The following is a 24,076-nucleotide window of genomic DNA, read 5'->3' as shown; positions in this document are numbered from 1 at the left end:
GGAGGGTTAGATTTGGAAGAGCTGTAGCTAGAGTTAATAAAGAACACCTGAAATTCCTCTGATAAGCAACTCGGGGGAATAATCGCGGCTCATGATAGAAGACACAAAAGTGCAGAGCAGAAGTGTGGGGCTAAAATTTATTATGCGGAAGACTAAAGTATTGTTCAACCGTCTAGAAAGAGAACAATAATTTCCGATTGGGGGCGAGGTGTTAGAAGAGGTGGGAATACACCAATATGGGCATAATTGGTGACCGCAAACCCGAATTACGAGACCGAAATAACAAGGAGAATAAGAATGGGTGGAATGCATTTGGCAGGTGCTCATATCATGAACAGCAGTTTACCAGTATGCCTAAGAAGAAAGTATACAATAATTGTGTGTTTCCAGTACTGACTGATGGGCTGGAAACTTGGAGGCCTACGAGAAGGCTGAAAATTAAATCGAGGACAATGCATAACGCTGTGGAAAAGAAAATGATAGGGGTAACATTAAAAGAAAGGAAGGTAGCGAAGTGGCTTAGGGGACAAACGCGACTTAGGTATAACCTAGCTGAAACCAAGAAGAACGGGACATGGGCAAGGCATGTAGTGCACAGAGCAAATAACCGATGCTCAGTTAGGGCAACGGAGTTGATTCTGGGAGAAGGTGAACGTAGTGTTGGATGGTGGGGCTCAGAGTCGCACTCTGACGGAACCACGGTCAAGACGACGCCTACTCCGACCACCGCCACCACCAGGACAGAACTGCCGACGAGTTAAAGGAGCTGGGTGATTGGAGGAAGATTACGAGAGGGTTTATTTACATATTTACAGAGTCAGAGGTCAGAAGTGAGCTTCTCACCGAAGAGAGGATCTTAAGGTAGGATCATAATGGAGGGTGCAAAAGGAGGATGAGTCATGCACTCGCCGTCTAGTTTTATACAGTTCTCCGTCCCTAGATTCCTCAGGTTGAGTACGCCCTCGCCAGGGTGGGACTGGACTCAAACTTCCATTATCGCGCAAAATCACGCACCACCGCACATAGGGACACGCCCCCGTCACATGTCGAGCCAGGGAGAATGGAGGATGCCGTCGGGTCCACGTCGACTGAGGAGGGAATGTTTTCTGGCCAGCCGAAAGTTCCCACGCGGTGCTGACACCTGTTTCTTCATTCGAAGAATCCGACGTGCAAGGCCGGAGCCCCAGGTCGCCCTACTTGAACGCCAAAGTGGTTATGCCATTAGCGAGGCCGGCGAAGGTATCGGACGATGACCGCCAGCCCGCCGCCGTATTCCCACGCTGATCGTCCTCCACCGGGACCGAGGCCGCAGTAGTTCCCCAACTTAGTCACTACCATTGTGGATTAGCTGCCGCTCGGCGGCCTCTCCGCTCTGCCTGGAATCCACCCGGCCGACTCTCTTCGGAGTACTTGGTCAGGAAGGTGGGAGCGATCCTTATCGCGTGGCTCGGAACCATCCCGAAGATGCTTAGTGTTCGTTTCCAGCAGGTGAGCCTTGCCGACGGCGCTGCTAATACAGACGGGCGGTCGCCGAATGTAACAGTAGCAAAGGGGGCAGAGGGTCAGGTGGGCGGATGAGATAAGAAAATTTGCGTGGATAAAGTGGCAGCAGCTGTTGCAGGAAGAGTAATGGGACTGAAATGGGAGAGGCCTCTGGCTGATGATGATAGGGTCGAAGATACCAAAACTAAAAAAAGTTTTTGTTCGGTGGCTGGCGTTCAAAGGTGAACTCGAGTAATAAAAGTGTGGACTCTCAGGACTCATGCAATTCGAGCAACGACTTCGTTGAACGTCAGACACGGGTGAGGCAGGTTGCATTAAAAAATTTGGATGAGATTTGTGAAACGTGTATTCTTGGCGAGCAGTTCTTGGCGAGCGTGACTGCGGTAGGTATAAATACTCATTAACAAGTTCTTCTCAGCAGGTGGCCGGGAAAAAATGTGCTTTGTGTTTTCGCAGTCGTATGGTATTTTATTTTTATTATGCTTTCTATCTGTTTTAAATAATGGCTGAGCTACCTTCACGTTTGCCACCGCCGTTGTCAAAAACGCGAGCGCCGATCAAGAACGCAGCTCTGTTACGTAAGGTAAGCTTTACGACTATTGCTTCTGTTCTCATTCAGACAAAAGCAGCTGCGGACTTCAGTCGTACTTCACGCCTCGTAGCCTTCATAGTTGCGGTGGAAGTGGGCGTTACATGATCAGAAACACTGCCTTGTCCCTCACATTGCGCTCCGTCGCATGATGCTTTTTGCTGGCGTAACCACGTTAAAACTATGTGAAAGCCCGCTGGCTTCGCTCCGGATGCGTGCAGTAGGGTATTTTCGGCGCGTTAAAGTTTGAAAGGCACGAAGGAATGATGAGTCGTTCGGCTGGCTTTTCAAAGATTTGACGCTTTAGATGAGCTAGTACACGGCTCAATCCAAGCCTTGCAGTTTTTAGACTTTCTGCCAAGGCTGTAGATGACGTCAGTGTTGGCGCTGCGTAAGAATGACTTAAGGAAACAGCTCGAAATTTCATCGACACTTCCTGATGAGAATCTTCTCGACGATAAGTTGAAGTGATTTGGCATTTAGTCAAGGCACGAGGGGCTTTGTATCGCACAACACTGAACGTCGATTTGTGTCGAAGCAATGTTTTTTGTTATCGTTTCCCGAGGTTCATTTTCTGCGAGTGATGGCATTAAAGGTGGTGCAATTATTGGCTTATAAATGTATAAAATGGAAGCGCCATTTTGGACTATGCAGCAGTGTTATGGGAAGCTAATAGCGGATGAGGTTTCTCAGTGGAGATGCAGGGAAATAAACTTTTAAAATAAATATAGGGAGTTAATTTTCCACAAGTACAAAAAAAAAACTATTGTGAGTGGTTTTTCATGTTGCTGGCGGCAGTCTTGGTTGTAGGACTACGAAAGAATGGTTACGCGGACAATTCGCCGGTGGAATCAGTGTTTTATTTGGCAGATTAGCGCTACATAAAAGGCGTTCGATTATATACAGAGTCGCGCTAATATTGCTTCGCTCTTGTCACAGTTTAATGCGAGAAAAAGGACGGCCCTGTGTAAAGTATATAGATGATTTTACACTGGCTACCTAGATATAGTGTCGGTTTGTGATTGCTGCTATACAATATGTGAAGGGTAACAAATACAGACGGTATAGCATATGCGAAGCCATGACACATAACCAACTTTTTGGTAGATGTAGTAGAGTGATGTGTCACATCTCCCCACACAGAGCATTTCCCCATACGTGCTTTGTAATGTCGGCTCATCTCTCCAGGGCATGCATCGTACGAAGTCTCGTTGTTGCTTCCTAAGCCTTGTGCGAGAGACCATTTCTCATGCGATGCCACTTGACGGCCTGCTGCAAGTGGCCGTAGCCAGCTCGAACGACCATGGCGTCGATGGTTCGTCGGACGTGCGGAGCGATCCGCGCTGTCGCAATGTAATGCACTTCCGGCATGGGAAAGCCGTTGAACCCGCAGCACAGCACCAGCGTGTAGGCGCCCATGTTGTCCACGAGCAGCCACTCGTCTAAGCAGACATCGAAGAAGGGCACCTTGCTGAGCACGCAGTCCATGGGGTTACACGTGGCCCCCCACAGAGTTGTCAGCACATTTTGTGGCCTGTCGTAAGGAGCCTGCGATTTGACGGACGATAAAGATGTATCACAGTTTTGCCATCATACGAAAAAGAAAACGCAAACAACCCAGCTGGCCTGGAATCGCTCTCTATCTGCACGTCCCAAGCTTGCATGTTTATACGAAATACTACGAGGTGAAGGTATTGTTGCCGTGCGTCTGTCCGGCAACTGACGCTCAAATGTAGGCCTGTATACACTATAATATGAAAATTACGAATGTCGAATTCCAAAGCTGCCCCCACGCAAAAGGCTCTTACTTGAGTCATGGTATGTTCGGCTCACGAAGGGAAGTGTTAACCGCTCCCTTGGAACCCTTCCTCTCTTTTACATCTGCGGTGTACGGCCAGTGACCCGACGGCTGACTAAACGAAGGCTTAAAAAGGCAAGGTGCAACTCGACAGCACTCACACCTTATGAAGGAACAGACGTGGTTCTGAAACGTAGTGTGTTATTTAAGTGTTTGGTTGGCGTTCTTTTCGAACTTAAATCTTTTTCCCAACCAGACAGACCTCTGTCTAATGTTTTCTTTTGAAACTGTGAAAAGTCTGCTAGACCATGAGTCTTGTTTTTTTTTCTTCCGAACTCTTCTAACTCCGAAAAAGCTTCCAAACACACACTTTAGAAGCAAGAGTCTAGGCTAACGACAATGTTGCTGCTGCTCCCTTCGCTTTCCATTTCTTTGTAAGTCTTGGACGAATGTTTACTCCAGCCATTACGGAATGGCTGCACTTAGCTAATTGTTATATTGGTTGCAAAACCGGCTAAAGTGCGCTTTTTAAGAACATGAGCGGCACTGATCGCAGGTTCTGTCTGCACTGCTGACCACTTTCGTATTCAGCTTCATAACTTTTCGAAGGTGATCTCCTGTATAAGTACCGCTAACAGGGTTGCAGACTATACAGCACTCTTTATTCACCAATTCACTCAAGCTCGATAAGTTCTGCTGCAAGCTTTTCACTTCTCAACTTTCCAGAACAGTTTCACTGCTGCCAGTAAAATAAAGGGACACCTTTATAAAGGGCTGCCTCTAAAATGGGATTTCTATATTTGAGATCCACGCTTTCTCAAGCACAAAGGAACCCTCATAAAGTGACATACAGGGTGATTTTTTTAATGTTTACTGACTTGTGTTTTAAGAAGTTACAGCAATTAGAGTAATTAATTAGTCACATAAATAATAATTTGTATTTTTAATTTTAGTGGGCAAGTTTACATTGTGAAATTGAAGGCCATCAAGAGTAAAGGCGAGGTTTTAAATTTTCCTAATCGGATAAAGGGTTAGAAATATCGGATCTCAAAATTGTACATTATAAAGCTCGTTGAGTTGGCTTTCCAGCATTGTAATATATAATTATGCGTCGTTCGCATTTTATGTATCAAATAGAGAAGCCGTTAGTGTATTTGGTGGTACAGAATACGTTTATTTTATTTCGGAAACGATAACATGCACAGCGACGCCATTTTATAATCAAGCATTGCGGCAATGTGAACTCAACGAGCTTTCATATGCATATTTTTGACGTTCGATATAGCGAACCACATTGCCGATTAAGGAAATTTAAGAACAGAGCTCACTATTGATGCGGTCGGCCTTCAATTTTGCAGTATATTCTTGCTCCCTGAAATAAAAAAATGAAAAGTTGACAAATTAATTTTAGTTAATTATTTCTCAATATTGAGCTCTATCGAGTATATGATGTCCACCTTGCTGCACAATCCACCTGCACTAACCGCACCGACGTGCCTGTCGCGTTTTTTATAATAAAAACCTGTAAACGCTAAAAAAGATCACCCGGTATGCGATTACACGGAAACATTTTACGACCCTCCCGAGACTGGAACACACAAAGGCGTATCTTAATAACTGCCATGAATGCGAATGCAAATTATGAGACTTTAGCATAACGCAGCCTCATATTATTTGTAGGGCACTTCATTTTTTTTGCTTTTGCAGGGATGACGTAGTAGCCATTGAGTAGATGACGTAGTGGTGTACGTACTAGAAAGCAAGTGACCCCAAATGCTGAAATTACACTGAAATCCTTACAGCGGTCATCAGCACTGGGCCCACTAGTTACAGAGAGGGCGGGAGAGAAAACAAATTTATCCGAAGAAAAAGCAGACACGTCGGCATAAGATCGCAACTTCGTCGGTTGTCCAGATGGGTCAGGCCTGTATGCATGTGGTGCGCGTGTTTCGAACAAACACAAAGTATGCGGACAACTGGTACGAGCAGCTGGCCGAAATCTCAGCATGGAGAGTCCGCTCATCGAGTAGTGAGTAAAAGCAACAACTAACTGCATTTTATCTAGGGACGCTGCGACAGTACGACAGCGCTAACTGGAACATGTTCGAATCGCGCCTATAGTGGCTGCTATGGCGACTGTTTGCTTTTCCAGCTGGCCCGATGTCGCGCAGCGAACAGCATTTCACAGCAGGAGGTTGGTATGCAGTGAGAAGGTTGGGCGTTTAAAATAATTTTTGAAATAATTTAGCTACCTTGCTGGCGGGAGAATTTCGACGCAGGCAGCACGGCCTAGGATTCGCTGATATGTAACTGGGTGGCCGGTGTCTTGCGCAAAGGAATGCATTTCAGCACCGCCCGACAGCTACAAAATAACAACAGCTCTCACAGACAAGTGTCTGCAGTGACAGTTTCGGGTCGGACAATGTAATTTCTACATAAGGAGGCCCTTGAGAGATATGGTGAGGTGCCTGTTATCATCTCAAGTTCCTCAGCCGTTGACGTTATCTTATGACATACAGCTCACTGCCGCCCGCGCTCTTAAGAGGAGTGCTTGACTACGCGGCTTGCACTGACATTAGAACCTCTAAGCATTGGCCGCTGCGTCTTAGACCACACTGCACGATGTGTTAACGGCGGCTGGCGATAGAAGGTGCCCTGCTGCCACGCTAGCATTGTTTCAGACCCAGCGGCCGGCGCCTAGTGGCACTAAAGTCAGCGGAAGCAACGCGCTCGAGCGTTCGTGTCAAGTGTGCGGGCGGTGGTGCGTAGCGCCACCGTTGAACGACGCGGTGTGTCAGGAAAATTAAAGCCACAGTTAACAAAGAGGGAGCCGCTAAGCTTTGTGGGGAATTGGCATACTGAATTGACATAAAAGCTGAAAGTAAGTTGGCTTAGGCCTGCGGTTGCTATCGTTGTCTTCTGGTGAATTCCCACCATATACAGCCACACTGCAGGACTTTGGTGTCGCGCACTGTGATAGGATTGAAAGGCTGGCAGGAGTCAGACCTGGTGCTATAAGGAACTCATTGTACGTAAGGCCTACTGAGATACTGCTTTTGGAAGGCGCATACAGTAGCAATGACAGTATGTGGTTGAGATGTACAGTAAGCAGCAACGATACAAAGATCAGACAGGCGTTTCAATCTTGGTTTTCCATGACTGCAGCGCAATGAACGGGACGTAGAAGGACACACTCAGGGACACAACACAGCACTTTGGTTTGTGGTTGGAATGTTCAGCATAACCATAACAGCCTACAAATATGCTCAGTGACGGTGGTTGCGCCTTTTGAAACGTGCACAAGCAGGTGCGGCTTAGGCTTGCTTGAGCTAGTACGCTGAGATAAACAGAGCCCACAAAACGAACAGAATACAACTAGGGAGTCCATGGATTGGTCCCATCTACGCCGGAAACAAATAGGAAAAGACGTACAATTCTACGGAGTCATGAATTTAACAAGTAGGTGTATTCGACCACTACAATCCGTGATGAGGGAAACAACCGAAGATCTGTGTTTGGTAACGTACAGGTGTCACGATGCAGTTGATGATTTTCGAGTGCATGGCACCGCAGCGATTTGCTTCCAAACGCAGTCTCAAGCCTTGTTTACGCAGGTTCAGCTCTCCATTGTTTGAGTACTGCCACGGCAGCGTCGACCAGACGGTCGTTCAGCGTCCCACGCAAGACCGCAAAAGGCGCAACAGATGAGTACGCGCATGCGCACAGGGCGCTTGCCAGTTGCAGCGTCGTCTACTCGGCTGTTTTACTATGTGCTGCCGTATAGTTTCTCAAAATTATCTACATGAAAAAGTGGCTCCACCGTCTATGTGGGTGTCTTAAAGAGCACTTCATTTATCGTGGGAATTCCGGGAAGAGGAGGTTTCGCATTTAGCTTGGCTAGCGTCGGTCCGAAATCGTGGTTTCTGCCTCGAATGCGGCAGCTGTGCAACGGTGGTCTCCTCAGCGGGAATATTAAAGTACTTAAATTGCGCATCTTCACTTCAAGACATTTAACGCAAGTAAAAGTTCGGTGTTAGGCTCACATGGAAATTTCCACAGCATTTCTTCAAGGTCTGCCTCGAGAAGGGCCGCATTGTGGCTGATTCCAGTTTTTCTCTACGCGTGACACTTCCCCGCTGCTCGTCTGCTCGCATCATGGCTGGAGCACGCTCTGCGCGCATGCGCGTACACTCCTCCGTTTTTACACTGCGGTCCTGCGTAAAACGCTGTACGGCAGTCTGGTCGACACTCTCGTTACAATAGAGTTTGTCAAGAAGCGCAGGAATGCCGGGAAGATAGCGTTTCGTACTTGACTTGGTATTCTTGGACATGAAACGTAGATTTAGCCGTAATAATAAGACTCTTCTCGAGGCATATACCGAAGAAATGCTGTAACAGTTTGCATGCCAGCCTAACAATTGTGTTAAGTTTATTGTAGAAACGAAGAACGCGCTAATAAACTATCTTCACCTGCAAGCAGAGGAGATCATCACGACGCAGCTGCCGATTCAGATGCAGAGTCCCTATCCAAGCCAAATACGATACCTGACCTTCCCGTCATTGTCGTGGTGGGTAAAGTTTTCTTTAATAACTCGCATAGACACCACTTTTACTTCCCTGTAAGTAATGAGAAACTCTATGGCCGTGATGTTAATAAAAATTGCGGAGCTATACTTGGATGCAGAAGAGAAGCCCGGATGCGAACGTCTTCCGCATAAGCAATGAAATGACACACACACACACACACACACACACACACACACACACACACACACACACACACACACACACACACACACACACACACACACACACACACACACACACACACACACACACACACACACACACACACACACACACACACACACACACACACACACACACACACACACACACACACACACACACACACACACACACACACACACACACACACACACACACACACACACACGCACACGCACACGCACACGCACACGCACACGCACACACACACACACACACACACACACACACACACACACACACACACACACACACACACACACACACACACACACACACGCGAGCGTTTATGCAAGACCATTTAAAGAAATAAAAATACTTGTAGCATTTCTTTGTATGAGGCTCGAACTCTATTATCAACAGCTGGTAAATTTGTAATGAATTAAGAAAGACTTACTGAACTTAATATACCTTTAGTATAGTTATTAGATTCTGAATCTGTGGTAATTCGTCAAGAGCTTAGCTGCTAAAACTTCTTCACTTGCACAGGGTTTCCTTAGTTGTTCACTGACATCATTAATTAAACTAATCGAACCAGCTTTAAATGTCTTCATGAATTACATATTCAACAGGCACGTTTCAGCGCCAGCCAGGCAGAGGAAGCGCATCTTGTTTAGAGAGGAGGTAGGTGCCATACTGACAGTGGCTATAGAATCTAATGTCTGTTTTTTACCTCTACAGGTTCACCAGTAGTACAGTTTACAAGTGAATTTGGAACGCTGTTTGCACAGCTTACCGAATGCACACGCAGTTGGAGCAAATATTTGAGAAGCAAGAAAACTTACCTCTAACGGGCGGTAGCTGATGTCCATGAATGGGTACAAGTCACGAGGTATGCTGTTGTATTTGCTTTCATTGATGTATACATTTTCATGGCTGTGCACTATTCCTGAACAAAAAAACGCACAAGAACAGAAATCACCAACTAATTTCGTCACACTTTTATTTGAAATGCCACAAAAAAAGACACTTTTAGTAATTTGTTTAGAAATTTTGAGTTCATTAAAATCAACTGGTCCGCAGAAGGCAGCGCTTTTAGTAGATAGCTTTTTTTTTCAAGCTCTAGAAACAAATGAACTGACCATCAATAAGGAGCTCCTTTGTTTTCTTGCCGACCACTTTAGTCACCAAGGTATAGGCAGATGTGACGAAAAACTGGCCCGGCTCACCGATGATCTCGACTCCAGATGAAGCGGGAAAGTGTTTGTCGAGAGAAGTTCGGACAGCTTCGCACACCTTTAAGATCCCAGCAATATAAAGGAAACGTCAGTGACACTGGGCGCTGATGATAGTTCACGCAGTGGTGGCAACGGTGAGAGCAGTAGTAAAGATGATAGCGACGGTGCTGATATTTTGTTGCATGCACCAACATGTGCAGTGTTTGTACAAAGTTTAAAGCCCGGGGGGTTAGCTTCTAAGCCGTTTAGTGGGGCTCCTTTAGCATACGTGGAAGCTGCACTCATGGGGACAGGAAGGACCAAAGGTCTTCTTACCTTCAGAAAATTTAGAACGCTGGGGAAGCATTACAAGTCACATAGTTTGGCTGAGAAACAAACCTCCTGGGCTCTAGGCTATAAACAAAGGCTATATGTGGGTAGGTGGGCTTGCAAAAGCCCAGAAGACATGTGGCACATGACAGTATATTTCTTTTAGGCTAATAATGTTTTTACCATATCTCGTGTTAGCGTACAAGCCCAAAGACAGCTGAAGTAGGTAGCTGCGTAAAAAAAAAAAACACACGAATTACGTTGGTGATGTGAGCGAAAAGAATGGCAGAGACCAAAAAACGGTAGAGCATGATTTACAAAGGGTTGATGCCACGAGACTCGATTAAGTTTACGCGGGTAAAAATATTAGGCACTTAAGAGAGAACGGCAGTAAAGGCTCGCTACATGCCCTTGAAAATACTAGATAACTTTGTACTGGCGCAGCAAAAAGAATGCCAGCAAATATGGGTGAGAAAAAAAAAAGACACCACGGGCATGTCGCTATTGCAAATGGAAGGCGAAGAGACAGGATCATTACGATAGGACAAGTAAAAGCAACAAGTTGAGACCAAACGTTAAGACGTAGGGGGAAAACACGCGCGTTCGTGAGAAAAGGAACCTGTAAGAAAACATGAAGGAATAAGTTTGCGCAACGTGTAAGTTCCATGCCGACATACACGGGATGCCTCTAAAATATAAGGAGATGCCCGAAACACAAATTAAAGGAAGTCTGCAAAAAATGAGTGGCGCCAGAAGTAAAGTAAACGCTTCTGATACGAAACATATCTGTTGCGTGTCCTTTTAATTTATATGAATAAAATTGAGCGGGTGTTTAATTTTCGATGCCTCGGCTAACCACATATGCACATCGCTTTTGTATTTTCATTATTCCTCGTTCAAGCGCAGTTCATACAACGTGTGCACGGTGGCCTGCGGAAATTTAGGCCGACAGAAGAAAGGGGGTCCGAGGTGGTCCTTGTGAAAGGAGCTTTTGCACGAACAAACAACGCAAGCGTTAACGAGGTTGATAAATGTTTTTTATTAGCGATATAAAATTAATGGTAAACAATTGTCACGTACCGCTCTCCGTGAAGTTAATGATGCTGAGAAAAATTATATGTTGCGGCACCTACAAGCGTTCGAAATAACAATTACGGTGCTTTAAGACGAGACGTGCGACCTCGTACGCGTTGCTAGTTAGTCGAACAACGCAGTAAGTATGGAGGGCGTCAAGCGCGCCCATGACAATTCAGTCCCCCTTCCGGCTTCAAGCAGTTGACTGCGAGATGCAGAACGCGATTACATTACTATTCCGAAAGAACTCATTTGAGGAGCTGTGATTTATGCAGTTAGAAAAAATAAACTAGTTTGATTGCAACTATAGCAGATGCTGTTTCACCGCCCTCAATCATAAATTTTTCGGAATTAAACCGTGAAAACTAGAAAGGCAGAAAAAGTCACGTAGGACTCTGGCATCTCAAGTAGATATAGCGGGTGCATAGAGATTTTGAGCTCAGGAATAAAATGTCGGTCTCAGTGTATTTTTAAAGCTTTCTGTTATTCATATGACGTTTTTGAGTGTAAGACTGGGCTGAATAAGAACGTAAACTTAACGAATCGGTGAGCAGCGGACGAATAAACAAGACCCTTTATTAATGCCTTTCACCCGACTTATACCGACAGCGTACATGCGGAGAGAAGGGCTCTTATCCTTTTCTTGCCGTCACGCGATGTTCGTCGCGCTGCTAAATTCGTTGTTTTTGCGAAAGAATCAAAGGAAACACCTCATGATGCGCCAATGCGATCTTACAAGCGGACTGAAGCTCCTTTCTTTTCCAAAAGGAGAAAGCAACGTACTTCACGTATTTCGCCTTCAATGACACATTCAGAAAAAAAAACAGTCTAAGCGTTGAATTTTAAGCATTACACCATCACGCAGACGGTGGAAGGGGTCACAGGTAAAGTGAAATTATAAAGATGATAGGCAGTAAGGCACGTAGGGCTGCTCCTCTTAAAATCAAGGAGTTAAATAGAGCAGGAAGTGAAGTTACGGACAAGGTCAAGGGTGTACTGAAAGTTTTTGTTTTTGGTGTTGTACCACTTCTGGCCGCTAATGATTTTGTCTATTGGGATTATTGGAAATTTAAATAGCGTTAAAAAACCAACGTGCATGGCGCTTTCTCAAAGTTTAACAGAAATTTTTGCAATGTTTTGTTTCTTATTCTCAGTTATTGTCAGTCTTTTCCATTTATGCACGAATTTCCGTCAACAATCACCGACTAAAATGACTTTTTTTTGCGCGGAAAAACCTGTAAAATGAGGCGAGCGTTGCGAGCACCCCCTTTCTGTCCTGAAGACGCCTAGCTGTTGAAGTCGTGGATGCTCCACGGTACTATTCCTGGTCATGCTGGCTTCAGTACATGACAGGTACGAACTGCACAAGCGATTACATAAGGCCGCTTCGGCGGGATAAAAAATAAAAATCGATTGGTTGGTATTAGAAGCTTCAATGGACACTGATATTGCTGTAGCCGAATTCACTGGAGTGCCTGTCATAGCATATTTTTTTATAACAAATTTTACGTCTCTATTGTCGATGGTACAAAATTTTATTCCCTGTTATAAAGCATTAAAAGAGGACGGGATGACGTCGAAGGTACACTCAGGGTGTAAGGAACAGCTTGCGTTGGATGAGGAAGCCGATGAAAGAATGCGTAAAGTGTTAACCTCGTTCAAAGATTCGGTTTACTGTAACTGACGGAATAGGCGTTGCAAATGCACCGTCCAACAAACTTAGATAAAGCAAACAATGCAAACGAAGGGCAGGTTGCGAGAGAATAAGAGATAAATCTCTAAGCATTTGAGTCTCCTTGAGAAGTGTGTGATTGAAAGGTCATCGTCGCCAGATGCAGAATACTCAGTGTAATAGTTAAACAATGAGATATTCTAAGCGGCGATCAGAAGCCTCGTTCAAAATTCGCAAAGAAGCATGTGTTGCGATATCCGAACCAACGCCAGAAGCACAAGACGCGCACCGGGCCGCGCATGGCTAGGTGGACTGATGTACGGCGGAGCGAGTTGCCCCTGACCGACGATTGAACGCTGGACCTGGACGCAGATCACCCAGTGAAGTTGAGCATTTCTGATCGCGGGGTAAAAAAAATAAAAAACACAACAACCTGCTTCGGATCGCGGATAGGAATTCACCTCGTTTACGCAAAGGAGTCAAAACAACATGGCATTTGGTCTGATGCGAACAGTTGCTCAATAGACGCGGCACGTGCAAACGACAACACGATCGCCCATCGTCCAGAGAGCAAATTAAAATGAGTAGCTTGTGCTGAAGGAAATAGGCACGCATGGTGCTTCCGGAGAAGCGTGTTTAATTGCTAACGTGTCAATGCTCATGCAACAGCGCTGCGCGAAGTGCACAGTCTAATACACCTGTCACACGGGCATTTCGAGAGCCCTCGAACCGATAGTCGATCGACTCAAAGGCGATCGAGCGCTGCTGCACGGGCAGTTTCAATGGCGATCGAGTCAATAGCCTATCGAGTCAACGGAGCAGCGCGGAACTCCATCGAGATTTCGAGGGTCTTCGAGCGCTGCCCAAGGTTGCTAGCGTTGCTTCGAGCGGCGCCAAGCGCACTTTCGTACACGACACATTCAAGGTACAAAAGCATGAACAAACATTATTCGCCTAGACTTTAATGCTAGCAGTCTGTACAATAATTCTAAAATTGTATCAGACTGGTTTTAACCGCATTAAGCCCATTAATTTGGCATTGCGTTCTTTGCGTTGTTTGAGTACTTTGCGTTGACAACATGGCGGCGCCCTGCCCGCACGCTTCGCAGCGATATCAACTTCGTCGCTAATCCCTCAAAGCAATATCGTGTTCTAAGCTGTTGTAGTCGCCTTCGATTTGCCCATTCTTACCCTCGCATAAAGTTTCAAGAGACAAATAGCTTTCGTTTTTCAGATATCAAGGCGACTTCCCATGTGTTAAGCCTGACGAAGCAGCGCTCCGACGCAGTTGGACTGGCTTGGTTTTGGCTCGTCTTGTATTAGAGAGGCTACAGCAGTGTATGCATATGTACGTCGCGTACGTGCAATTAAAAGGGTTTTTAACGACTTTCGCGTATGCCTGTATTTCAGCATTTAGTATACATTTATCAAATATTTTTGCTATTTTTGCAAAATCCAAAGTAGCGATTGTGGCGCCACACATCTGTGGCGTAAGACACGAGAACCATTTCAATGGCCATTGAGATTTGCCGTGTAGCAGCGGCGAGTTCGATGGCGAGTGAGAATCTCGAAGACCCTCGACTCGAGGGTGATTGAAACTGGCCGTGTGACAGGGGTATAAGAACGTGCAGTAGCGCAAGAGAAAAAATTTCACCGCCCGTATAGTTGCGCCCTTGAACATTCAGTGATGTCATCGTTACCATACATACACACACTGATACCAGGAATTCGGAACTAGCCCTTCTAGTTCCCTTGGTTGCCACCCCGTGGCGCTTGGCTTTGAACATTAAGCTAGGACATTAAGAAGCTAGGACCAAAATCCAAGCAAATGTTAATAGAGGTAGTGAACAAAATGATAGTGGGTGGCAAAGCCCCCAATGAATGGCGATTAAGTAGAATGAACATGATATATAAGGGACAGGGGGACAACGCTGACGTAAGTAACTACCGTCCCATAACAGTGACATCTGTGGTTTACAGGGTGGTGATGCAGATTATAAAGGACAGATTGCAGGCTTGGGTGGAGAACGAGGTGGTGCTAGGGGAGCTACAAAATGGGTTCCGGAAACAAAGGAAGTTGGAGGACATTCTGTTTTCATTGACGCAGTGTATGAAGATTGCTGAAAAGGAACACAGGTCCCTATGGCTAGCATTTCGGGATATTAAGCGATCCTACCACAACGTTATTCAAGGGTATTTGTGGGACATACTGGGCGCATTGGATGTGGAAGATGGAGTAATTAATCTTTCAAAAGATATATATATATATATATATATATATATATATATATATATATATATATATATATATATATATATATATATATATATATATATATATGCAACAGAGAGCTTATAAAATGGGGAAAAATGTATAAGGGCCTATACAGATACAGCAGGGGCTTAGGCAAGGATGTCCTCTCTCTCCTTTGTTCATGTTGTACCTGCAAGGGTTAGAGACCAAACTAGAGAAGAGCGGACTAGGCTTCAACCTTTCCTTTTTCAAGCAAGGAGAGTAGATTAAACAGTCCTTACCGGGACTAATGTGCGCGGATTGTAAGGCCGCGTTTTACTCCCTTAGCTTGCGGCCACTGCGGGCCTTCGGTCTACGCTGCCCCCCTACCCGCGTTCCTTCCCGCCCTCTCCTACCCCCGCAAGCAGTGGCAAAGGCGCAGGAGGCACTGGCTGCTTGACCGCTGTGACGGTCGAAGACACCTGGCTTTGTTAAGCGCACCAGGAAAGCATGCGAGGCGCACACAACGAGCACGTGGTGCCGCTTGGTCTCAGGCAGCATTCCCACGGCGGCAGAATGCGAACCACCCCGCATTCTGCGATGGGCCCCTTTTTTCTTTTTTCTGGCATTCTCGATGGCACCGAAGCGTCGCGGTTCTCCGCCGTCTGACATTCCTGCGGCGAGCCAGTGGGTCAGTGGTCCCGCCAATTAGCTAAAAAAAAAACACTTCATCCTTTGAGAGGCGACGCGTGGGTGCGGCAGGGAATTTCTGTATGTGTTTCTTTTTCTTTATAGCCAAGCCCCGGGCTCGAAGTTGGGTCCAACCTTGAGGGGCTGTGGCTACCTCCATTGGTTATCGAAGCTTAGGGCGGGCCTTGATATATGACCGCCCTAATTTCTTTGTTTGAGAAAGGTTTAAAATTGCATGCAAAATCGTTGGAGGGCAGTCTTGTCTAGTTGAGCTAGAGTCTCCGTGCAGTGGCACGTAATTGTACAGACCTAGACTCTAACCTCGGGTCGATGAGTAAGGTCTTGTCGAGTTTCTCTGTGTGAGATCTTTTCTTTTAAGTTACAGTTTGACTGTCTGTGTGACTCAACTTGTAACGCAGTTTGCCCATGTACATCCTGTAAATATATTTTCTCTTTGTCTTCACCATCTGGCATCAATCATCGTCTGCTCCTTCAACACCGTCGAATTCACGTTTGGAGAGGTCCTGTGCCCCTCCGAAGAAACGCAAAGAACCATCTTGAATTTACTTGGATGATTAGTGCTATGGCTGACAAAAAGGAAGATTTGCAGAAGTTGATAGACATTTGCGGTACAGAGGGAGATATATTAGGTTTCAAGTTTAGTAAGGAAAAATCTGCAGTCATGATATTTAATGATGAGGGCGGTGAGCATAGAATAGAGGAGTTCACGCTAGAAGTAGTAAATGAGTGCAAGTATCTTGCGGTGTGGATAAATAACGGTGCTGAGTATCTGATAGAGCATGAAAAATATGTAATAAATAAAGCTAGTAGGAATGCAGCTGTCATGAAAAATAGGGCAATGTGGAATTCCAATAGGTATGAACTTGTAACATGGATCTGGAAATGGGTAATGGTTCCTAGTCTCGCTTTCGGCAGTGTGGTCCTGTGCATGAAACCAGATGTTCAAGAAAAGTTAGAAATCAAACAACGTGGTGCAGGGAGGCTAACTTTGGGAGCGCACGGCAATACACCAAATCAGGGGGTACAGGATGATATGGGATGGGCGTCGTTCGAGAGCAGAGAAGCTAGCAGTAAGATAGCACTTGAGGAACGATTCATAAAAAGGGGGGAAAAGCAGTGGGCTAGGAAAGTTTTCAGGTACGTGTACATAAGGAATGTTGACAGGAAATGGAGAAAGCGAACTAGAAAATTGACAAGCAAATATCTTGGCAGCAGTAAGGGGGCAAACCAGCAATTATCGGTTAAGAAAAAGGTTAAAGAAACAGAGATAGCTCTGTGGAAAACAGGGATGCCGACGAGATCGGCACTGGGAACATACAGGATCTTTAAGCAGGAAATTGCCAAAGAAAATATCTATGATAATTGTAGGGGAAGATCTTGGTTGTTTTAGGCCAGGACGGGAGTTTTGCGGACTAAGACATATAGAGTTAGGTACCACGAGATAGGCACATTGTGCGATGATTGTGGAGAGGAGGAGGAAATGGCTGAACACTTGATACTTTCCTGTAAAGGGCTTCATCCTGCAGTGGAAAGCAGCGGGCTGATTTATTCAAAGCACTGAGGTGTAAGGACAGTGAAGGAAAAGTACATTTTAAGTGGTAGAAATAACCAAGCGAAGGTTATCTGATTGGTGGCTAAAATCAAGACGAGTAATATTTCACAAGTCATGACTAGGTGGCTTGAACCACCGCCTGATTTAAAGGGTCCATCCATCCATCCATCCATCCATCCATCCATCCATCCATCCATCCATCCATCCATCCATCCATCCATCCATCCATCCATCCATCCATCCGTCCATCCATCCATCCATCCATCCATCCATCCATCCATCCATCCATCCATCCATCCATCCATCCATCCATCCATCCATCAATCCATCCAACCATTCATCCGTCCGTCCATCGGTCCGTCCGTCCGTCCGTCCGTCCGTCCATCCATCCATCCATCCATCCATCCATCCATCCATCCATCCATCCATCCATCCATCCATCCATCCATCCATCCATCCATCCATCCATCCATCCATCCGTCTATCCACCCATCCGTCCGTCCGTCCGTCCGTCCGTCCGTCCATCCATCCATCCATCCATCCATCCATCCATCCATCCATCCATCCATCCATCCATCCATCCATCCATCCATCCATCCATCCATCCGTCTATCCACCCATCCGTCCGTCCGTCCGTCCGTCCGTCCGTCCGTCCGTCCGTCCGTCCGTCCGTCCGTCCGTCCGTCCGTCCATCCATCCATCCATCCATCCATCCATCCATCCATCCATGCATCCATCCATCCATCCATCCATCCATCCATCCATCCTTTAAAATAGCGCGTTGATATTATACGTGACATAACAAAGAAAAGGAATGACTGAGTGGCGGCCACTAAAACGCTATAGAGACCGCTAGGCTTAGCAGAACTGGCTGGGCGCTGTCCGGATTTCCTGGTAATGAAGAAACACACTGATGATCCCGATGTCAAAACACGCAGTTCCGGCTACCATCACTGCATTCATCCGCATGTAGGGCTATGAATCATCATTGTTTTTTTGCAAATGTCTATAAACCTGCGCCAAAAATTCGCTTCCTTGGCGTCATTTATATTGCTCACTGGACTACTGGACTACGGCGTGTACATCTGGCAAGCATAGTGGAAATTGAAGCGCTAACACCCTGCACGTTTTTGCAGCAGCTCAAATAGCTCCTGTTTTGACACATGTGTGTTAAGAATGTAAAGGTCTATATTTCAACTGTCTCCACTCGAATCTTCCTTGCATGAGAGAAGTTCGTCATTTTTTTAAATCTCACCTGTCAGGTACGAAGAGAAGCTCCCTTCGTCTCCTATTTAATGAGTCTACGGCTTACGCTACGGCTGCAGCGCGATTTTTTAGTTATCTTTAGTTCGCCTGTCTTGAAAGTGACCTCCGAGAGAAATGAAAAATGAGGAGAAATTCCCTGGGTGGCGGTAGCATTAATCATGCTCCTGTTTCAGGCACACCTACGAAAGCAGCGTTAGTTCATCTGGCTGGAAGAAGTTGCAGGTGAACGCAATATTACTTCCGAGTGTTGGGGAGGTCATATAATCTATAGTGATCAGTTCAACTTGACGAGCAAGTACATACGCAAATAAACAAGTGGGCGACCGTTAAGTATACTAACTCAGCACAAAAACTGATTTCGTAGTGCACCGTAGTGCGACTCAGGCTATGAACGAGTAGAGAAGGGCTCCGGAAATTTGGACTCTCCGGAGTTATTTAACGTGCACTCACATCGCACATTACACGGGTCTCTAGAATTTCGCCTCCATCGAAATTCGACCCCCACGGCTGGGATCGAACCTGCGTCTATTGGGTCAGCAGCCGAGCGCCGCTACCACTGAGCACTGCGGCGGCTACGCTTTATCATTCAGCATACATGGCAGAATTTGCATTGTAGTGCGATGCTGAATCTTCCTGGCGCTGCTGGAATAATTTCTGAATAATTCCAGCCACATACAAAGGTTTGGAGTGGCGCTGACAACTCAGTGTTATTAACCACTTCGGAAGCCTTGTTATGCCAACACAGTAGAAGAACATATCAATCAATTTAATCTTACTATGCGTATCAGAAAACGCGTGCACAGCGGAAATGTGCAGATATAAATCAGTCTTTTTCATAAAAGGAAAAATAGTTTTGAACTGTAGATATAAATGATAAATGTATTCAAGATGAGGGAGGGAATTGCTGAAAAAATAAAGAATTATATAAATTTCAGATGCATGATAAATTTGTTGCAGTTTGAATTGTGCATACAAAAATAAAATAAATAGTAGTGGTACTTTATTGAACGCACAATATTTTATAATGTAATTACTACACTCAAAGGGGTAGTCGCTAGGTCTTTATTAACTTATAATTACGAAAATAATAAGAGTGGTAAATATTACATGGTAACAAGAATAGAAGAATAACAGTGCTTGTGAAATAGCACGTTGCCTTGCAAGCTAGTATACTATTTCGCGTGGAAGCTTAAGAATACGATGTCTCTCAAACCTTTTATGAATTTACCGTTATATCACAAGAGCTTGAAGGCTAATAGGCTGTGCTTCATAGTTTTTACGTGTATGTAAATACGATGGTAGTGTGAAAGGTTGCTTGGGACTTAAAAAAAAGCAAGCCCTCCAAGTCAAAGATTAGTCGCCGAAAAACTCGTCAAATAATGTGCCACGTTACAGGCACAAAACAGTACAATTGTCCCATGAGTGTGAAGAATAACAATTTTCTCCCACAATGTTTCGCTGAGGGAAGGGGGTGATGGACAGACCTTGTTAAAATGCTCTCTTTTTCGAACACCGCCAGGAAACCCTCCTCCGATGTCGAGGACCGTCATTTCAAAACCCATGTCGGCGCCAATGTCGAAAACAGCTCTGGCATCTTCGATGGTCAGTGCGAATATTTCTGGGTGCTTGTAAGCGCACCCGACGTGAAATCTGTAATGAGCATTCAAAGGAAATTTTTCGAAAGAGAAGCGATAGAGTGGAGTTGCGACACCATCCTAAACCTGCCAACTATAGTTCTACGCCTGTAATTCTTTCTTCATTCTTACCCACACCACTACTCGCCAAAGCGCAACCTATCCGAGAGCGCAAAACATACTTACGACACACCGACAACGTTCAGCTCCATGTCACGAGCTGCAGCGAGCACTTTAGATGCGTCACGGAACGTAATCCCGTACTTGGCATTCATGGACTGCTGGACACCGTATTCATTCGCAGCAATGCGCAGGAGCAACCTGGACGTCAAACATAATGCTTTGGAACAAAAAAAAAAAGCAACACTGCGCTCACGTTTGCGCCCGCAGAACAAAAGCATCACACAGAGAAAATCCAGACAGGAGGACGTTTACGATCCCGGTCGAATAATTTCGGTTTTGGTTCGGGGCTTGTGGAGGCAATTAAGCAGTAAAGTGAAGATTTACCCTTTGTAACACTCGCGAAAATTTCACTATTTCTTCGTTCATCACATTAAGCGGAGGGGAATGAAATAAAAGAGAGCGACAGTCCTGAAAGCTATTACTTGATGTTAACTTACTTCTTTTCTGAATTTGTGAAATTTACCAGTGTGAAATTCAACCTTGCTAACACCGTATCCTGATAGCGCCTGTACGACGCGTGCTGATTAGAGCTTTGATTTTTCATAATCAAGGCGCGGATATCAAATGCAGCACTGTTTCATCGTTCGTAGGCTATAGTGGAGACAAAATAATTCAATGTGGAAGTCCGGTGACCAATTCATTTGCAATAAACATCGCCTCCGTGCTCTCCGACAGCATTGCGGCTCACAGTGGCATGCTATTTTTTAAAATTAGCGTTTCGGGTGAGTGGTGGCCCAGACCAAAAACCTCGGCTGGAATTCGGTGCATGGCGCTGGAGCTCGGCGTTACCGGGTGCTCGGCTTAACTTGGGTGCAACGCTTGGGAAATGGGCCGTTGACTCCACCTTGGCTAGACGAAAAATACCTTGTGTCATGGCGCTCCTAGACAGAAGCTGCCCTTCTGCCATTAAAACTCACGATCATCATAATCATCATTATCAGTTCTGTGCGGGATCGAAAGGCGATCCTCAGTGGGTTGTTGTCGCTGAGGGAACGTTCTCTGTTTTCTAAAACTTTCTGTGACGCTAACTCCCAGCAGTTTTTCTTTCGAAAAATAGTACCAGCCGCGCCCCATCGCTGGCTACAATTAATTCCATTTTTAACTAGGTAGAGCCAGGATGGGTTCCAGGTCTACTTCATATTTCTTAGATGACGAGAGAAAAGAGGTTACTTTGTTTACGTACCCTTATATTGGTCGAGAAATGACTAATATCTGATGGAAAGTCAGCAGTTTTTTTTTAAGTAGCCGTCTGAAAGCTGGTCCCTGTTGAAGGACAGATGCAAAGCAAGAAAGAAAAAGAGACCGAAAAAAAGAAGAAATAAAGGAAGAAAGAAAGACGGGGTGGCGAGTTTTAATGACTGACACGATAATGCGTCAGCCGGGCAGCATTCACCTCTTGCTGATGCGGCTGAATAGCAGTTTTACAAAACGCGATTTCACGCAGTTCGCGGGGTAAACCATGCTTTCTAAAATACGCAAGGTACGTGATGTTTTCATAACCTGGCGCGAATTAAGCGCATCCATCCTTCCAAATTTAACGAGCATTCTCAAAAGAGAGCAGAAAGAGAAAATGCGCTTCGTTGCTCAGTGGGCAGCCAAGCTCGTTGACAGCGTGCGTGAAGCGTGGCGTTTGCTGCTACGAAGCTCCGCGCAAAGGCGCCGTCCACGCCTTGGATTTTCAGGCAACTTCAGGCAAGATGGACCATAGTAAAGGCACTTTCAATTCAGGATAAATTCGAACGACGCAAACTGCTTGTGAAATCCCGCCAAGACAAATACTTACATTCTTTTTCGGCCACATTAGAACCGCCGTTTCAGTGAGTTTCCAGACCGCACTTTAAACTAGTCCAGTGTCGGACATAACGCAGAAATTCCCAGCCGCCGCCGATTTTGTTCGAGCGAGGTACAATAAAGTTCAATTCAATTCACTTTACTGCACGCGCCAGGGAAGAGAGGAAATGAACGCCGCAGTAGAAGCGCAACAGAGGACGAACAGCAGCAAACAGAAGACGAGCCAGGCTCGTGAAGAAAGCTGGGATGCATGCACGAGATGTCCATTCCAGTCACCACCAACAGACCTGGCATTGGGGTCTTCGATCTTATCCAGTTCTTCTACGGAGTCGAATGTGATGAGTGTGACTCCCCGCTGTTGAGCGAAACGTAGGTGTGACGTGCACTTGACGGTGTTGGCATACACGATGCGTTCGGGACTGACGCCGATGTCGAACACGGACATCATCTCGGCCTGGAGAAATTCGATCGCTAGTATAGTTGCCTGTGCAGAGTGCTTTCGAGAGAACTGTCACAAAATTGTTGCCACAAGCACTCGAGCTGGTCCATTTTGTATTTGTATGATTTTTATACATAGCATAGAAGCGCAAGGTTTATGAATTCGTTGATTTTACACACTTCCTGCTGATTGGCGCTAAGACGTGCATTTCGCGGTTTCTGTCACGCTGCCATCAATTATGACAGCACCCGCTTCCTGACCACACTGTCATGTACAGGCGTGAGCAAACGTGGAGAGACCGCAGGAATGATAACAGAACTGCTTGTGAGCGGTGTCTGACGGCACGTGCCTGTTGAAGAGATATAAGAGTGCGCGCTCTCTAATGCGCTGGCCTGTTCGCGCGCGCATTTCCGTCGGACGCGGCTGCTTCGAGAGCAGCCGCCAGGGGCCCTTTTTCGCTTCCGTGGTGGCAGGCTGTCTGGGCGGGCGAGTTCACGCGCGCGAGCCGTTTAATCAGTCGCACTCCGTTCCCAAACCGCTATCGCAGCGCAATTTTTCGAGTAGGTTTTGCGCGCTGTCTAAAGCAACGCACAGCTTCCACACGACGGTCGTTACTCCCACGGGACCACGCTGCAGAGTGAAAGCTGTTTTAGCCAGTTTCTCGTGCCGAGTCGTGTCTCGTGCGAAAGTCGCAGCCCGTGTCGGTCTACGAAAGGCGACGGATCGTTGAGCTCAGCTTGCAAGATGCTACTCAGCGCGAAGTTTTTTTGACTTCGTCGAAACAGCCGTGTCTGATAGCAGTGCGTGTGCAAACAGGCCAGCGCATAGGGTCAGCGCACTGCGCATATCTCGACAACAAGCATCAGCCGTCAGATTGCGCTGACAAGTGGTAGTTCTTCCGTCGTTCACGTTCTCACTACATTTATGCGCACGCCTTTACATTCCCCTCACGCAAACTATGTAGATTTTGTTTCGTTATTAACAGATTTCTGTTTATTATTCTTTGTAACTATTCTTTCATCAGTGCGGAAGAAGTGGTTATTTAATACGTGCCGAAATGCCGCCGCGTGCTTATTAATTACGGTTGTGTTTAGCTTAAAACTGAAAACTAAAGAAAGTAGTCAGTGATGCGCACGTCTGATCCCTGATGTGTCGGCAGCACATCGAAAACGAGGGCGTATTCGCTTCCCAGTAACACCGGTGAAACCCAAGCGGGACCTGCTTGCTAAAAAAAAATGCGAATTATTTTCGGTATGAAAACAAAACAACACAAACGCTACCGAAAACTCAAATACTTTTTTTTCCCTGTATATATTGTAGACGAATGCAGTAGCGCCACGGTAAAAATTGGGAATG

At 45.9% G+C, this 24,076-nt stretch overlaps 1 protein-coding gene across 3 annotated transcripts in view; it reads right to left on the bottom strand.

The window, feature by feature from the left end:
- Positions 1 to 2,934: 2,934 nt before the first annotated feature.
- LOC144114505 (ornithine decarboxylase-like) overlaps positions 2,935 to 24,076 on the bottom strand; it is an 83,533-nt gene continuing 62,391 nt past the window's right edge. For 2 of the 3 annotated variants that reach the window (XM_077648295.1, XM_077648297.1), the window contains exons 4-9: positions 22,569 to 22,735; positions 20,494 to 20,628; positions 20,158 to 20,323; positions 9,761 to 9,914; positions 9,464 to 9,567; positions 2,935 to 3,640 (exon numbers count right to left, since the gene is read on the bottom strand). In XM_077648295.1, the coding sequence (XP_077504421.1) occupies positions 3,314 to 3,640; positions 9,464 to 9,567; positions 9,761 to 9,914; positions 20,158 to 20,323; positions 20,494 to 20,628; positions 22,569 to 22,735 (1,053 nt within the window). In that variant the 3' untranslated portion in view covers positions 2,935 to 3,313. Of the gene's footprint in view, positions 3,641 to 5,218; positions 5,263 to 9,463; positions 9,568 to 9,760; positions 9,915 to 20,157; positions 20,324 to 20,493; positions 20,629 to 22,568; positions 22,736 to 24,076 lie in introns of all 3 variants that reach the window. The other variant, XM_077648296.1, reaches the window with a different exon arrangement.

Source organism: Amblyomma americanum, chromosome 1 (assembly GCF_052857255.1).
Source record: "Amblyomma americanum isolate KBUSLIRL-KWMA chromosome 1, ASM5285725v1, whole genome shotgun sequence".
In the NCBI taxonomy this organism is placed as follows: Eukaryota; Metazoa; Arthropoda; class Arachnida; order Ixodida; family Ixodidae; genus Amblyomma; species Amblyomma americanum.
Note: the sequence above shows the minus strand (reverse complement) of the source record. Positions and strands in the feature narration are given on the sequence as shown.